Source organism: Meriones unguiculatus, chromosome 10 (genome assembly GCF_030254825.1).
Source record: "Meriones unguiculatus strain TT.TT164.6M chromosome 10, Bangor_MerUng_6.1, whole genome shotgun sequence".
Classification (NCBI taxonomy): Eukaryota; Metazoa; Chordata; class Mammalia; order Rodentia; family Muridae; genus Meriones; species Meriones unguiculatus.
Window position 1 is genome coordinate 33,972,502 of NC_083358.1, and position 18,181 is coordinate 33,990,682.

General features: G+C 43.7%; 1 protein-coding gene across 1 annotated transcript in view; it reads left to right on the top strand.

Annotated features, from left to right (window-relative positions):
- Amfr (autocrine motility factor receptor) overlaps positions 1–18,181 on the top strand; it is a 44,774-nt gene that overhangs the window by 21,218 nt on the left and 5,375 nt on the right. The window contains exons 9-13 of the mRNA XM_021657441.2: positions 2,575–2,765; positions 7,081–7,184; positions 14,026–14,160; positions 15,301–15,384; positions 17,865–18,049. Of these exons, the coding sequence (XP_021513116.1) occupies positions 2,575–2,765; positions 7,081–7,184; positions 14,026–14,160; positions 15,301–15,384; positions 17,865–18,049 (699 nt within the window). The remainder of the gene's footprint in view (positions 1–2,574; positions 2,766–7,080; positions 7,185–14,025; positions 14,161–15,300; positions 15,385–17,864; positions 18,050–18,181) is intronic.

The following is an 18,181-nucleotide window of genomic DNA, read 5'->3' on the forward strand; positions in this document are numbered from 1 at the left end:
AGATCAAGCTGGCCTTGAACTCATAGAGATCCGACTACCTCTGCCTTGAACACTGGGATTAAAGGTGTGTGTCTTAAGTTCTAAGTTAACAAATATTCTTTTTAAAAATAATTTATTTAATTTTATTTTATGTGCATTAGTGTGAAGGTGTCGGATCCCTTGGAATTGGAGTTATAGACAGTTGTGAGCTGCAGTGTGGTTGCTGTGAATTGAACCTGGGTCCTTTGGAAGAGCAAACAGTGCTCTTAACCACTGAGCTGTCTCTCCAGCCCCAGTCTGTAATATTCTTTAATATTCTAAAATACACATTTCTGCATATCTTCCAAGGAGAGAAAAATCTGATTTTGCATTTTGCTCATGTTCAGAAGTAGTGTGAAAACACTATAGGGAACATGGTTGAAATGGGACCAGATCAAGACCACTTGAGTGATCCATGAGCAAGGATCACAGGCTAGACCCTTTCATAAGCCTCCAAGATCAAAGAAACTATCTTATTTCAGAGAGCTCATCAACACTATATTTAAGCTAGATAAATATGTACCTGGAATTAGTGTTTTGCTATTGATGGATTTAGAGCTGTCTTTTGGCCCTTGGACTATTGAGTTTTTTGGTGTTATTTTTGTTTGTTTGTTTTGTTTTGTTTTTTAACGCCTTCTGTCTTTTTCTTTTTAATATCAGAATGGCTCTGGAGCTGGAGTAGCCACTCACCAAATGTCCTGACAGACTGTTTTATTTATTAGGATTACATACTGTGGTGGGCTGTGGGGATAAAATGGATGGAAGTTACAGACGAAGCCTTTATTTTTGGAGTTTGCCATTTAATGCAGGAGTTGAACTTGAATTAATGGGCACATTTAGAATGTGTATAGTCTAAATTGACCTGTATGCTTTAGATCAGGGCTCTGAAGTGGTGGCACATACCTTTAATCCCAGCACTCGGGAGTCAGAAGCAGGTGGAGCTCAGTGAGTTCAAGGCCAGCCGGTCTACAGAGTGTGTTCTAGAACAGCCAAGGCCACACAGAGGCACCCTGTCTCCAAAAACTTAAAAGCTGAGGTGGTGGGGGGCATGGGGTTGGGAGAGTAGAGAAAATAAAAATTAAAAAAGGGAAAACAGGGCTCTGAAGAGTAGAAACAAAAGAATCTGATTTAGGTTAGGAGGAAGTGGTGTTTGAGAATGAGTGGAAGTGAGATATGCAGATATAGAGCGTGTAGATATGCAGGTGTAGAGCATGTAAAATGGGAGGCACTGGGGGCAGCTCCGCAGGGGGAGGTTGGTGTGTCTATATGATCTGGCTGGAATACAAACACACCTTTAATCCAGGAGACAGAGGCTAGCAGATCTGAGTTTAAGGCCAGCCTGGTATAGAGGATGTTTTAGGTAAAAACAAACAAACAAACCCCTACATTCAGGTGTGGTGGTTCACGCCTTTAATCCCAGACACTGAAGTTAAAGTTAGTTTGTAGGAGGAAGCACCCATGTTTGAAAGTGATGTCTAATTGAGTGGCAGAAACAGTGACTAATCAGAGAAAGACTTGGAGAATGAGATACACCCAACTCTCACGAGATGAGAGAGGTAAGGGAAGCTACTTAAAGAGCAACACAGAGGAGCTAGGCGAGGTGGTGCGCGTCTGTAATCTGCAGTCGAGGAGGCAGCGGCAGTTGGATCTTGGTGAGTTTAAGCTCAGCCTTGTCTACTAATGAGAAAGAAAGGAGGCAGGGAGAAAGTTGTACAGGGAGAATTTTACAGACAGAGGTTGAATGAGAGAACAAGCTATAAATAAGTGAAGACAGAACAAGCCAGAGAAGGAGAGAGAAGATTAGAAAGGATTGTTGGAGCTGGGTACAGTAGCACAGGTCTGTAATCGCAGCATTTGGGGAGGCAGAGGCAGATGGATCTCTTGTGAGTTTGAGGCCAGCCTGGTCTACAGTGTGAGTCCAGGACAGCCAAGGCTACACAAAGAAACCCTGTCTTGAAAAAGCAAACAAACAGAAAAAGAAAAGATTGCTAGAGTTAGAGGCCAAGCAGAGCAATTCAGAGGCTGAGAAAAGAGCCAGATTGACTAAGTCAGCTGGGAGAGGAGTTTGCGCCAAAACAGCTGAATTGAACCATCTAGCCAGAGCTCAGTAAGAACAAGAAAGGTTAAGCTTATTAAGCAGTAAGTCTCATGCTGAAAACATTCTAGGCCTAGGTTGTACAGAGGCTAAAAGCTTTCAGGACTAGAACTAGGTTAGCAGAATGAGGCTAATAAGTCTCCAAAACAACAGTTGAAGCAGGAGAATAAAAGTTCTCTTACAGAGGACTCTAGGATGGAAGAGGCCAAATGTTGGATGATTGAGCCACATGGAGTTGGGGAGATAAGCCATGCTGTAGCCTTAACCAGGAGTGTCTATATTAGAGAGAGGGATTCAGAGAGGTATTCAGAAATGTTTGTCAGTACTTAGATCTGGCTAGTAAAAAATAATAGTGAAATAAAAATAGAAAAAACATTAGAAAAAATTCTGATGAATTCTCCTAGAGTATGCTAAAGAGCAATTAAATATGTTCATTTCTCTTCTTTTGAACTCTTTGATAGCTCCTGCCTTCGTTCTTGGCTAGAACAAGACACCTCTTGTCCAACGTGCAGAATGTCTCTTAATATTGCTGATGGCAGTCGTGCCAGGGAAGACCAGCAAGGAGAGAACTTGGATGAGAACTTGGTCCCTGTAGCAGCTGCAGAAGGCAGGCCTCGCCTAAACCAGCACAATCACTTCTTTCACTTTGATGGTAAATTGGCTTCAGCCTCCACAACTATCCGACTGATTTTCTTTCCTAAAATGAACTGTTAGCATTATAAACCACCCTGAATAGACAAATTTACTAGTACTTTAAGAAATTTTCACTACTCTCATTTTATTCAATTTATCATATGTTTTAGCACATATGTACACATACTACATGGTATACCTGTGGAGTTCAAAGGGCAGTTTGTGAATCTTGGTTCTTTTCTTGTATCATATGTATCCCCAGGATTAAATTTGAGTTGTCAGGTTTAGCATCAAGTGTTTTTCAGCCTGAGTGTTACATTTTAACCTTACTTGGTTTTTAATTCAAGTTTTTTCTGTGTTTCTCAGGTTGGCCTTGAATTTAGGGTTGTTCTGCCTCAGCCTTCCTAGAGTTAGGATTACAGGCTTGTAACTGCGGTGTGTGGCTTATACCTGTTTCAAAAGTATTCTGAGTGGGTGGATGGGTAGGTGGAACTGAGGGGTTGGTTATTCTGAACCATTAACAAGTGGGGTGTGGCTGGGCAGTTGTGGTACACGCCTTTAATCCCAGTACTGGTGTTGCAAAGGCTGGCAGATCTTGGTGATTTCAAGGACATCCTGGTCTATAGGTCCTGTTTCAGGACAGCCAGTGCTACACAGAAACCCTTTTTGGAAAAAAAAAAAATAAAGTGGGGGAGGTGGAGGTAGTAAAATTGAGTAAGTGTGCCTTCAAGGAGCTCACACAACCAGTTTGGTAGTTAGGTCTTTGTTAATAATTGGTTGTATTGGTGTGTTTTATAAACATGATGGTTTCTTGAGTTGTTTTCTCAGGGAGTACCATGACCATAGGTTGAATCAGACCTGGAGCCCTGTTGCTTTCTTCCTGTAGCTTAGATTCTAAAGTCATGGGCATTACAATGAGGGTGAGGGTGGGGCTCCTTATCTTCCCTTGAGTCACATGCACCCAGTGGATGTTGAGCCCATCAATTCCATTTCCATGTGTTGTAAAAATAAATTTATTCTCCTGGTTCAGTTGTTGTCTTGCCTCCTACTAACCCAGGTCTAGAATGTTTTCAGCCTCCGAGATTTACTATTTTGTAAGCTCCCCCTTTCTTGTTCTTGCTGAGCTCTGGGCTGGCTGGCTTAACTCAGCTGTTCTGGCTCAGACTCCTCTCCCAGCTGACTGATTCAGTCTGGCTTCTCTCAGCCTCTCAATTGCTCTTCTTGGCTTAAAATTAACTCCAGCAATCTTTTCTAATTTTTCTGGCTTCTTCTCATTCTCTGGCTTCACCTGAGTTCTCTATGCAACCCATCTCTGTTACTGTCCCTGTTACTGTAAAAGCTGACAACACTCCCCGGCCCCCATCCCCACTCCCCGAATTGCCCCTTGAGTAGCTTCTCTTTCCTCTCTATTCCTCTATTCTCAACGGATCCTACTGTCAACTCTTCTGATTTGTCACTGTCTATGCCACTTAATTAGACATCACTTTCAAACATGGGTGCTTCTGAAAGGTTAGAGTTAATTCCTGGGGCTAGGGCAGAATCACAAGACCACATTCCTTTCAGATAATGGGCCAGCAGCAGTCCTCACCCAGATAAACCTCAGGGTATGACTGGAGTCAAATGGCCCCTAAGAACTAGAGGTCAGATGTCTCCCAGGTAGCTAGGCCTGACCGCTAGCAGTGTTGGCGCCTAAAAACAGAGCAATCATTTTAAAGGTCAGCTTCCCTAGAGACCACCCCGCTTGCATTTCGTTCCTCTACCCAGTCCTGTAATGCCAAGGCTTGTACTACCCTATTAGCGTTTATGTTCCTTTAAAACCTTGATCTCCCGGAGCCGGGGGTCGCATGCCCCTGTGTCTTTGTAAAGGGCAGCCCCCTGGCTCAAGCTTGTAATAAAAAGACCCTGTTGTGTTTTGCAACGGGGTCAATTCCTGTAGATCTTTTGGGGGCTCGAAAACTGGGTGTAGCACTTCCTTCTACATACTGTCTCTACCTTCATTGTTTGGGGTTAAAAGTGTGTACCACCATGCCTAAACTTTTTTTACCTGAAACTTGTTCTGGACCAGACTGCCCTTGAACTTCTCTCTGTCTCCTGGATTAAAGGAATTTGTATTCAAGCTGAATCACACTGACATAGGTCTTAGGATCTGATCTCTTGTCAGAACAGCCATGTTCTGAATTAACATTTGTCTACAATGTGTTGTATGAATTCCCACTCTGTGAGGGCTTTGCTACATTAGGTTGAAGTTTGACATCTCCAGATAGCTATTTTGTGCTCAGTCTATGATGTTGGACTCTATTTTTCTCAGTGAAGCCCTAAAAATTCCCTCCCCTCAGTCTTGTAAGGAGTGTCACATAGCCCTCAGGGCAGATTTTAGACTCTTCCTGATAAGGAAACCAGTTCAGGTAGCTATCTATTCCTAGAAACGCCCCATCCACTGAGAAGGTCTAGTCTTAAGCAGTGACTTTCCACTGTACTTGGAGATTCCCCCCATCCACTAAGTACTGATTTCTCCTTCTAGTAAAAGGCCACGCATGGGAAATGAGGTGCTGTACCACTGCGTGCAATTCAGGTATCCCTGACCCCAGCTAATCAAAGACATTCACCTTCTAAATCTTTCCCACAGCCCAAGCAAATCCTGATTCAAGTAAATGTGCTGGGATGCATGCATGCTGCTGACTGGCCGCCTGATACTGTCAGCCTTTCACCATGACTGATTGTGTCTGCTGCACGCTGGTCAGGCATGGCCTTCTGCCCCTTTGTTGTGCTCAGCACAGCAGCACTTTGGTATCACCGTAGGCTTTGGAATGCCCAAGCTTCCATTAACAAAGGCATTAGCGCACAGACCTTTACTCCCAGCACTTGGGAGACAGAGGCAGGCAGATCACTATTAGTTGAAATCCAGCCTGGTTTACAAAGTGAGTTCAGGACAGCCAAGTAAGACCCTGTCTCAGAGAGAACTGTACCAAGCTCGTTTATTTTCTCTCAGTGCTGGGCTGAACTCTTCTCAGGTGAACCTCATACATGCCTGTCAAGCCCCTTACCACTGAGCTGTATTCCCTGTCCTTTTTTTGCTTTCTGTTTTGGGACAGGGTCTCATGTTTCTTAGGCTGGCTTTTTACTGTTGCTTCTCTTGTCTCAGCTTCCCAAGTTGCTAGGATTACAGACTTGCACCACCAGACTTGGTTTATTAGGTACAGCTTCTGAAATGTGTTAGCAGATTCTGGAGGTGGAGCCTGGTTACATGAACAGTTATTAGTTATTAGTTGCTATTACTACAACGAGTCAAACAAGTCACTTTGTCCCTTGTGTGCTCTTGCAATAAACCTCCATTTTATTCTAAGTACATTTTATTTGGCAAGACCCCTTGTATCCAATGCTGCATCTTGGTTGTAAAGAAATGAGGCAACAATACACGAGGCTTGATACTGAACTGTTTCTCAGCTGGCACTGATGGCTTTGTGTTTTAAGTTCTCCTTTCCTAAAATAACAGAAGCAACAACCATCAAGATTATATCACTCCACAAACCTGTGCTGGAGAACTCTTTGAAAAATTTTTTTTTAATCTGAAAGCTAAGGTAGCCCCCCCACTCCCCAAGGTACTGTCTCATTGAGTAGCTCTTTTTTGCTTGGGACTCACTATGTAGACTCACTATGCTGACCTTGAGTTCAGAGATCCTCCTGCACCTGTCTCCCAAGTTATGGGAGTAAAGGTGTGTACCAGGGAATAGAGAGATGGCTCTGCAGTGTTGGGTTTGATTCCCAGCACACATGGTGGCTTACAGCCATCTGTAACTCTTCCCAGGGGATCAGATGCCCTCTTCTGGCCTCTGCAGGTACTGCTTACCCACTGTGTACAGACATACAGGGAGACAAAGCACCCAGATACCTATCTAAAGGGGGTGGGTGGGGTGGGGAGATACACCACAATGCCCAGACCATGATCAAACCTTTAAATCATATTAAGCAGAAAGTTCTTAGGTTCTGTGATGAGAATGGATTGCAGGTGGATGGCTATTTGGCCTCACATCCTGCCATGTCATTAACTGTGTGATGTTAGACATGCTACTTAACTTTTCAGTGCCTTGGGGACCAAAGGCTAAGTAAGGTTGGGGCCAGCATCATGTCTTTGGGAGGATTGGGATGTACATGTTTTAGTGAAGACAGAATGAACTAATCTGGGTACACTTGACAAACATTTGACAAAAAAGGCCTGGAATGAAGGAAACCCTCAGTGAACAGCAGCTGTTAGTAGAGTGGCTGGATTCATGGGTGACACTGGGGCAGGGACCAGGGCACTAATTCTTGTGTTGAATTCTTGTGATTTGTTTTAGGGTCCCGGATTGCAAGCTGGCTGCCGAGTTTTTCAGTTGAGGTGATGCACACTACCAACATTCTTGGCATCACACAGGCAAGCAACTCACAGCTAAATGCCATGGTAAGAACTTATAACTGCTTAATATTAGAAGTAGTGAGTGGGGTGGGAGGGCACGAGTAGTTCTGGGCACATGCATAGTGTGTATGACTTCGCTGATTTCTCCCTTACCTAGTAGGACAGCAAAGTTTTCAGGAAGCACGTCTATTTCTTTTCCTTCCTCCTTCCCTTTCTCTTCTCCTTCCTCTCCCCTCCATCTTGCACAGGAGATTGAATCCAGGGCCTTGCATTGCTGAGCATGCATGCATGCACAAAGGAGCTTTACGCTTGCTGTGTCTTTCAAGAAGTTTGGTTTCTGGTTGGTGAGGCAGCTTATGGACACAGCAAGCTAACGTGGGTGACGATGAGTGAGTGCTTAGGTTGTAAGGCAGGCGGCGGAAACAATTCTGAAAACTTGCTTTCATTTTACTTCTGTGGCAGATACTTCTGTGCACCACTAGGTTTGCTTAGCTGTAATCTAAGCCTACACTGAGACGAGTGATCTAAGCAAAACAAGTGAACGATGTAAAAATTGTATAAGAACTATATAATACAGTATTTTTCTGAAGCTGTGAATTTGTCTGAGATAGGATCTCCTGTCTGACATGGAACTCTATGTAGAACAGGCCGACCTCTTCCCCCTGAGTGTTGGAACCAAAGGCATGTGCCCCACTATACCTGGCCAGCCTTAATTTCTCTATTGAAAAACTTTGTGCTGAAAATCTGTCTCTGTGACTGGACTGTACTCAGCTTAGCGATTGCAGTGCCATCAAGGCAGACATTCTTCTCAAGAAGGATGGTTTGTGTGTTAAGACTCAAAGGGTAACAAGATAGTTGTTGATATATAAAAAACAGCTGCTAAGGCTGTGGAGTGAGGATGTACTGGGAATTCATAGGTTGCCTTGTTAGCAGATTGAGGTTCATAGCAAACTTCAAGGGACACTACAGAGCTTTCTCATACATGAGAAATCTGCTACATGTGAGTGTACAGTAAGGTAAAGCCATCATTACAGTACTATTCAAAGTATTTTTCATTGCCCTAAAAGTGCTGTATGCTTGGCCTCATTCATTTTCATAGATTTGTTTTTCTGGAATGTCAGACAGTTGGCTTTGGCCCACTAATTTGTATATAGGATTCCTCCATGCCTTATCATAAATCATTAGCTCATTTTTGAACACTGAATTATATGCCATTATCTGGATGTATATTTCATTAACTCATATACCTTCTGTTTAAAAAAAAATATGATATTTTATTTTTAATCATATGTATATATGTGTGGGGATATCCATGGAAGCCAGAGCTGTCAGATCTGGAGCTGGGCTTACAGGCAGTTGTGAGCCATCTGATGTGGATGCTGAGAATTTAGCTTAGGTCCTTCTGGAAAATAAATACATGCTCATAACTGCTGAGCTATCTTTCCAGCTCCATCTTCATTTCTTTGGCATGTAGTCATATGGCATAAATCCTCCAGCCTTCCTCTTCTTCTTTTATGGTATATTGGATATCCTGGGTCTAGGTTTTCCCACATAACTTTAGAATCACTTTGTTCATATCTGTAAAATGGCTTGCCAGGATTCTGACTGAGATTTAGTTCTGTACCTCCAGTTGGGAGGAACTGACAGACAACCCTGCTCCCCCACCCCCTCCTCTGCTGGGGTTAAAAATGTGGACTACCAGGCCTGGTGTGGTGGCTTGAAGAAAAGTGGCCCCCATAAGCCCATAGGAAGTGATGCTGTTAGAAGGTGTGTCCTTGTTAGAGTAGGCCTGGCCTTATTGGAGGAAGCATGTCACTGTGGGTAGGCTTTGAGGTCTTAGAGGCTCAAGCCAGGCACTCTCTTCCTGGTGTCTGCCAATCTGGATGTAGAACTCCTCAGCTTCTTCTCCACCACTCTTATAGCTCCTTTTGCTATAAGAGTTGCCGTGGTCCTGGTGTCTCTTCACAATAGAAACTAAGATACCAGGCTACCTTATTTGTGGTTTGTCAGAGGAAGTTCTCTCCTTTTCTTTTTCCTTTGTTAGTCCATCCATCTTTTCCTCCCTTTTCTCCCTCCATCTCTCCCTTTCTTTTGAGACAGTCGCTCTCTTTAGTCTTGGCTGCTCTGGAACCTGATACTTAGACCAGGCTGACATTGAACTCACAGAGATCCTCCTACCCCGGCCTTTTAGGTACTGGGATTAAAGGCATGTACTACCATGCTGGGACAGAGAAAGTTATTTCACTGTGTGTGTTGTATGCAAATATGTATGCAGGTGGTCATGCTATTACTCTGTCCTCTTTTTCTGTGGTAGGGTTCTAAATCTGGAGTCAGGCTTACAACCAGCAAGCACTGTGAGCATCCTGTCAGCTGTAGAGCAGGGATCATATGCATACATGTAGCCATGCTGGCTGTTCATGTGGTTATTAGGATCCAAACTGTCACCCTCAAGCTTGTGCAGCAGACACTTCTCTCTCCATGTCATCTCTCCAGCTCTTCTTCACTTCTGAGGTATAACTTAGCAAGATACACAGTTCTGTGTTGGTTGGTTGTTATTTTTTGTTTTTTTTTTTTTGTTTTGTTTTGGAATTTTTTTTCTTTCGTTTCTTGGTTTTGTTTATTTGCTCTTGTTGCCTTTCCTTCAACTATTTCACTTACTCTCTTGCTTGTTTGTCTTCTGAAGAGAAGTTGAATGCAGCTCTTACCTTTGCTTCGCTGTAGAGAAGCTGTAGTTCCCTTTGGCTTCTTTCAAAGTTTTTGACTTTCTGATTTTTCTGTATCTTGAAAATGATTTGCCTGGATGGCTTTATTTATCTTACTATTTGGCTTCTTTTTTGGTGCGTTTCTGCCTTAGTGTTCAGTTCACTGTGCTGTGGCCTGGCACTTAACATTATTTTAGGGCATCTTCTACTTAATTGTTTGAGGACTTCTCTGGTCCTTTCTTTTCTTTCTCCTGGTGTTTATTCTGCATGTTTCACCTTGGTGATTGCCTCAGTCTTCAGATATTCTGCTGTTATTTCCAGTCTTGATGTTCAAAGTCTTGCTCTGCCATCAAGCCTGGAGCTCTTCCTGCAGTAGAGGCAGTCCTGCAGTTCTGCTCTGGAGCCTTGCTTTCTGTGTTTTGCAGTTCTGCTCTGGAGCCTTGCTTTCTGTGTTTTGCCTCACATTGTTCACCTGTTCTTCCACATTGTCTACTTAGCATACACTAAAGGGCCTGATGGTAAAGTCATCAGTGTGGACACTTATTAATTTTATTCCCAATCTGGATATCCCTGTCATGTCTCTTCAGGTCATGCAATCGTTGAGTTTACATTTTCCTCTGATGGCCAAACACGTTCTGTGCTACTGTGTAAAAGACTGGAAAAGAACTCCTTGAAGGTGTCTAGGGATCAGATCTTAGCTAGTAAGCCAGGGGCCTGGGTTTATAGGTGTTTCAAATTCTTCTCAGTCTCTTGTCCATTCTTAGGAGATACAGAGTGGCTAGAGAGGGCTGATGTTGTAATTTGGGAGATCAGACCTAGGTGGAGTTGGGTAGTTTTTGTCCCCTGCTCAGTTTAACTGACCAGCCTGGGCCAGCAGGGTAGATTCTGGTTAGCTGAGTTCTTCTGAGAGCAGAGCTTAAGAGCACCCATTTCCTAACAAGGTCTGCTCTCAGGAGAACTAAGTTAACTCACCTGCTGGGCTAGGGTGCTCGAAACAGCAGGAGCTGTCTCTGAGTCTGTTGCCTGCCTTGGGACTTGGGACTCCTTTCCCCTAAGTGGGCGGCCTTGTCTAGCCACAATAGGAGAAGATGTGCCTAGTCCTACTGCAACTTGATATATATCAAGGCGGGTTGATACAGGAGGGGGCCTCCCTTTCTCTGAGCTTTTTCTGAGGAGAAAGGGAAGACAAGATGGCAGGGAGGAGATGAGAAGGAGGGATTGGGAGGAGAGGAGGGAGGAGAAACTGCAATTGGAATGTAAAATGAATAAATTAATTAATAAAAGGTCTTGTGTGGGAAGGCGAGGGAAAAAACTGAATTTTGCAAGACATGGTAAAATAGATTGCATGAAATAATGAAAAAGGAAAAAGTTCTGATAATATTTCTGCAGGACCCTGGTAATAATAATAATAATAAGCCCTCCTGAGTAATTCTGGGTATTACTTAATGTGAGGGCTCCTTCTTTCTCCCCTCTGCTTTTGTCCCCCTTTCTTCTTTCCTCCATCTCTCTGCATGCTGGAGACTAAACCTAGGCCGTTGTGCCTGCTAGTCAATTGCTTTGCTGCTACATATGTTACACTCCTGGCCCTTGCCTCCATGCTTTTGGAGATAGGTTTTCTAGTCCAGGTTGCCTTGATTTGAACTCATGATCCTCCTACCTCAGCCTTTTGAGTATTGAGATTAGAGAGCACAGCCAAAGGTTATTTTTTAGTGAAGAATGTATGATTAGGAATGATATTTGGAGAAGCAGAAGTTGAGGGTTCAAAACCTGTAGAAATACTGACCGAAAGGGTAACATCCTTCAGGTGGAGGGTAGGGTGGGAGTGGAGCAGGGAAGAGGGTGTTACTCATAGAGGGAGGGGTGGGGAAAGCTGCAGCCAAGTGTTTGGGATTTGGATGAGAAAGAAGAGATTGATTGGTTCACAGGAGGCAGGAGGTAGAAGCAGTTTGAGTGTGTACTGGGATGAACAGAGGGAGGAGGTGTAGCATGTGCCATTCTGTGGGGTAGTGTTCTACCTTAAAAAAAGCAGTGATGTTTCTGGCCCTTGCAATACTGTGGAGACACTTGGCCAGTGTGCCAAGGGGAAAAGGCAGGCTGGAAGTGGTTTTTTGATCACAGCAAAGAGGAAATGGTGGAGATGTGCCCCTGCTGGCTCCCTCTTGCTCCTGGCCTTTCTGAGATCATCACCGTGGTAGGCATGGGTGCTCTGCAATGGATGGCTCAGTGTGGTCAAGGAGAGCTAGTGGCAGGTCCCAGCCTGTGATAGCTGCATGCCAGGAGGTATGAGCCTCCTGAGAGGGAGTTGGTTTAAAATATTAGGCAGGCTCTAGCTCTTTAGTTATTTGAGTGGTCTGAAACAGACTGTTTTTAACACAATCAATTTACTGGAACTATGCATTTTTAATTAAAATTCAATTTTTAACTGAATTTTCTGGTAGAAAGCTTTAGTCCATTAAAACAAATCCAGCTTTTTTTTTTTTAACTTGGAGTGGAGAGCTCAGTAAGGACAGAGTTTCATTTGCTTGTTAGAGACTCTTCCCACTTAGCTTTGGTTTGATTGGGTTAAAAATGTTCCACGCCACAAACAGTAAGGGAACTGCAATGATATGGAGTCTTGAAGCTTTCTGCGCACTGAATATCTTGCCATTGTCTACCCTCAAAGACTCAGCAAAGCCCTGGACAGCTTTCATCTGACTGGCGCTTTCAAGCCCCGGTGCTGTCTCCATGCAGTTTGTGATGTTCTGCTTTTTTGAAGCCAACACCCTAGTAGAACTTTATTGTATCCTAAAGTAGTTGTCTCTTCTGCTCCTTCCCTCCCATTTTTTTGTTTCTTCTTCTCTCACTCTGTAAATTACAGAGATTTTTTTTTGTACGCTAGAAACCTAGAATGTAAGCATTTATAAAATATATATGTGTAAAACACAAGCATGCACACACACACAAAACAGGTTTTAAAATTTATATATTTATTCACTTTACATACCAGTCTTAGCTCTCTTCTTCCTCTCTTCCCAGTCTCACCTTTCCTCTTTCCCCCTACCCATCCCAGCACATCAGGTCACATCAGCACTGAGTGCCTCTTCCCCTGTGGTCTGATGAGGCAGCCCTGCCAGGGGGAGGTGATTGAAAAGCACGCAATAGACTCCATGTCAGAGACAGTGCCTGCTCCCCTTTCTAGAGGACCCACATGTTGGCCTAGCTACCCATCATCTACATAGGACATATAAGTTTTATACCAGAGTACGTGTGGGTAGTGAGTACTTAGGCATTTGTGTGTACCTCCTGTGAACACATGCCTAAAGCTCTGAGATGAATCTAGAGTATAGTTTGAAAGCTATAGTTCTGAGGAAGTACTAGATATTCTCATAATCCTACTATGTTCAAGGGTTGGTCTTGAACTTGTGTAGATCCCTCTGCCTCTGACTAGAAAATTGCATTTTTAAAGTAAAAAAAAAAATTCATGTGTGAATACTCTATCTAAATTTACATCTTTTTAATTTTTTTTCCTAAGGCACAGTATAATTTGCACATAGTAAGAATGTGCTCTGGTTAATCTCAAGTTTAACAGGTCTCACCCCAGTCATGATTCAGAGTGGATTTCATCTTCCTTTCTGTGGTTCCAAGGCCCTTTGAAAAGTCACTTTCTTCCCATCCAGGGCCTCATGCATGCTAGACAATGCTTTCCTGTGCAGCACTCCAGCCTTACGAATTGATTTTCTTTCCATCTACTTCTGCCTGTTCCCATATATCATCTAAATGGAATCATAGTCTGGCTTTTTTCATGTTTGTTGCATAATGGCTATGAATACTACACATGCTGTCTGAACATCTAACTTGAAAATGTTCCTTTTAACATACAACACATACAGGTAAATACTGGTACACATAATCCAGTAATAAATAAATCTTTAAAACTATCCCAAACAAAAGATTCTACTTGTGCCTGTCTTTGAATCCCACTAGATTTCTGTCTGCTCTTTATTTTGGAATTGATGCTGTCCCAGAGGTCTGCTACCCTGGAACACTAATGAGATAGAGGTGTGCAGGTGATCTGCTGAGCCACAGTGGCCTTTACCTGTGCTTTCAAGATAGAGTATCAACCTCTGTGTCTAGGGCCTGCCATGCACACTGACCTTTGAATGCTGCTAAGTTACTGTTGCTGTGGTTTCTTTGTTTTCCTCTAGGCTCATCAGATTCAAGAGATGTTCCCCCAAGTCCCATACCACCTTGTACTCCAGGACCTCCAGATGACACGCTCCGTGGAAATAACAACAGACAACATCTTAGAAGGACGGATTCAAGTACCTTTTCCCACACAGGTAGAACTGGGACTTTTAGATGTGACAAATGTATTTTGTTTCTACAAACATTTAATCCTAACATCTAGATATTATTTATGATTTGAAGAAGGGTCTCTATAAATTTCACTTTGTTCAAATCCTGAATGAGAATAGATCCACCAAAGATAGAGATAACTTGAGTAATTTTTGTACAGAAACATACCCCTGCCCTTATGTAACTCTATAAGGGGACACTTTTGGCTCCTGTCAAAGGTCAACACTGATTTCTATCAAGAGCAAAGAATGAATTGGGTTCTGCTTTTTCCACAGTCTGTCACAACTAAAGCAGCTGCTGGCAGGGAGTATGTGGATGAGCAAGATTGTGGTCTAGTCTTGCAAATATCTTTTGCAGACATAGATGGGAGGGGCGAACAAGGGGCTATGGTTTATGGATCCCAGGCACTAGGAAATGAGGCTGAATGTACATTACATAGTATTATGTATAATTCACATCTCTGAGGCTTGGACTTTGGTCAGAGTTCCTGTCTCATCACTGGCCTCTCCGATGGGCATAAGAAGGTATGACAAAGTAGAACCTTTCCAAAGTAGAACACTGAGGAAGTTACATACGGCCAGGTAATAATCTAGAAATCTGTCAAGAAAATTAAAAGATGACGCTCTTTTGAAGTGTGTGGCCTTTGTCAGCTGAGCCAAGGTGCTAGCTATAGTCTCTCAGGTCTCAGCTTTCTGACCTGATGTTAGCTGCCTTACTAACAGATCTGCCTCCTGTGGCCAGATAGAGTTGTCAGCGAAACACATAAGGTGCCTGGCAGACGTGGAGGTGCTCAGACCAGAAGGGATGTCTATGGGCAGGACCTAGAGCAGCCCTAACCTTGAGACTAACTGCAGTGCCTGCTTCATAGCGCATTAGGAAGGTTAATGAGAAAACCATAAACAGTGTTTACTTGGTGCAGCTGGCCTCTGTCATTGCTCTCATTGTGCAATTGCGGTTGTTGAATGGGAAGCTGATGTGGAGCCATTTGCTAACCACTCTCAAGCATGGGCCTGTGGGTCGTTTGTCTCACCCTTCAAGTCATGAGCTGTTGCCTGGTCCTCTGTGTTCTGGGTTTTCCCTTTGCCTGTTGCATCATTCTGAATGACTGCTGTGTTTTCTTTCAGCGGTCAGATAGCCTGAGACCTGCACTGAACAGCCCAGTGGAAAGGCCCAGTGCTGATCAGGAAGAGGGAGAAGCCTCCGTGCAGGTAAGCTTAGCTCACCAGGAGCCATGCACTCTAGAAGCTCAGTGTGGTTCTGTGTGTTAGGTACGTCACCTTGCTGTTGTCAGCAACAGCTTCAGGAAGGAACTGTTTACTTTGTTTTTTTTTTTTTTTTTTTTTTTTTAAGATTTATTTATTATGTTTACAGTGCTTTGCCTACATGTGTGCATGCAGGCCAGAAGACGGCCCTGATGTCTTTATAGATGGTTATAAGCCACCATGTGTTTGCTGGGAATTTGAACTTAGGACCTCTGGAAGAGCAGACAGTGCTCTTACCTCTGAGTCATCTTTCTAGCCCCGGAACTATTTATTTTGACTGATAGTTTGAGAGGCCTTCAGTCTGTCACAATGGGGAAGGCGTGGTTCAATAGTTGAGTTTATGTTGACAGGATCTTGTGATGGAAGAATTATACATCATCATCATAGACTAGGAAGCAGGGAGCAAGGCAGGAATTGAGCGGGGTGTCGGCTTGGAAGGTCTTCACTAGTACTTTTTGCCTGATAGTCTCTACTGTTACAGAGTTAGATTTTTCATATCCAGGTGTATGATTGGAGCAGGCCATGGTACTGTGTTCCTGTACTTTTCAGTACTCAGAACTGTGAGCCAGCCTATAGTGAGACCCTGTCTCAGAAAACAAAGCCATGATTGGACTGTGCATCATTTTAAAACTATTGCATGGCTTCTAAAAGGGGGTAGATTTCTACATTTGGATTTTTGACAGTTAGCAGAATTGTGAACATGAGGCTGCCTTGGGGCCATGAGCAGGAGCATCATGTTTGATTTGTCTTCATTCCCCAAGTGTTTTCAGAGTTAGCATGAAGGATTCTGAAAAAGAATTTTTAGTGAAATCAAAGCTAGGAATTTATAGGAACTTTGGAAATGCAAAGATGGGTAGGACTGTCTTTGATTGAGCAGATTGATTATATTTGCTTAATTAATTATACATACCTTTTGCCTTCTGTTTATATCTAAAACTCAACGTCAGTACTGTAAAGATACACGTGGAGTCACTGGTTCCCTTTATTTATTTATCTCTTTCTCTTCCCTTGTAGCCTGGCTTAGTAGTAGCGTCATTTGCTCTTTGGGTGGCCATGAGTCTGTCCACATGTCCCAGCCAGTGAGCGAGACTTCAAGGACACGGCAGGGCAGGGCTGAGGCAATCCACGTGGGCTTTGCTTTGCTTTCTTTTTTCTTGTCCTCTACTGACTAGCTGCTCTTTTTAGCCCCTGGGATGTTTAGAATGAGGTTTTATGACTGTGTTTCTGTATTGATATTAGTTCTTACTGCCCTAAATAGTACCAGAAACATCACATGTACTTGGTTTGCATTTGTGTTGGCCCTTATGACCACCTCTGAGAATCAGATCAGCTTCCAAGTGATCCTTTGGGGCAAGGTCTGTGTTCGGCAGCTTAGGCTGGTTCTTTGCTACATGGCTGTCACGTGAGCTCTGGGATGTGTGCTGCATGGTGTCATCAGGTGTCACACTTGCTTCCATCATGGCCCCCATCCCTTTTTGTGTTTGCTCCAGCCAGTTTCTTTTAGACTTTAAAGCTGTCATCATCAGTGCCTTGAGCTCCAGCAGATATGAATGAGACTGTCATCATAGCAGTCTCGTCTTCATTTTTTCTTTTTTAATGGTTGAATAAGATCCCTTTGTTTAGTCTTTTCTCCCTCTTAATGGATATCTAGGTTCCTGCTCTTAGTAAGACTTACTATGTGACCAAGTTCCATATGGCTGTCTTAATGCCCACTTTGGGGCTTGGCTGAAGGCAAAGAGAGGCATAAGGATTGGGAAAAGAAGTTCCCACAGTGGAAACACTCCTATGACATAGCCTCAGCTTTGTTGCAACCTAGAGGTGGGTGGTAGGCTGGCTTTGACCACGTGAGTGTGTCTGGGAGAAGAAGCCACAAAGGTGGATTGCTCCTGCTTAAGGATGTTGGGATACTTAGGCAGGGCCTTGGCTTTTTGGAGCTTTAGCCCAAACCAGGAAAGTCTTTTTGATGCCCTTAAAACACACAATCTGCTGAATATGTTTTCACAAAATGTTCTGTTTTGAGTCTTTTCAACCCGAGGCCATATATTTCATGCAATTGGTGAGATGTGTTTAAATTCTTAAGCAGTTGGTAGAATTGAAAAGATGTTTGGAGTGCAGTTTACTTTGTTCTATTCCAAGAGTGCAATTTGGAAGTGCACATATGTTTCTCATACTGGCAGCTACTTACAACCGCCATATACATACTTGACTTACAGTTGCTTGCTCCACTAACAGCAGCCATGAGTCTTAACATCAGGGAAGCAGTGACCGCTGGCTTGCCTCCCCAGAGCCCAGAAGAAGCCTGCTTCTGCTTCCTGTCTGGCAGAAGGCCCCTGTGATCCAGCAGAGGCTTTTGCAGAGGTGCACTGGCAAGGGAGGAGACTGCCTGGGAGGGAAAGGCCTGTGCTAACAGCTGCCTCTCTGTCCAGACGGAGCGTGTACCCCTGGACCTCAGTCCTCGACTAGAGGAGACCTTGGACTTCAGTGAGGTAGAAGTGGAGCCCAGTGAGGTGGAAGACTTTGAGGCCCGGGGGAGCCGCTTCTCCAAGTCTGCTGACGAGAGACAGCGCATGTTAGTCCAGCGCAAGGATGACCTCCTGCAGCAGGCTCGGAAGTGAGTTGATTCTCCAGCCCTAGTTGGCATAAATAAGTTACCGGGCAGATGGCATTGGGTTACCAACATGCTCGTTCTCAGCCCTATCCTTGACTTCTCTCTCTTCCCTTTTGCTCTAAGGAGCACTGTTAA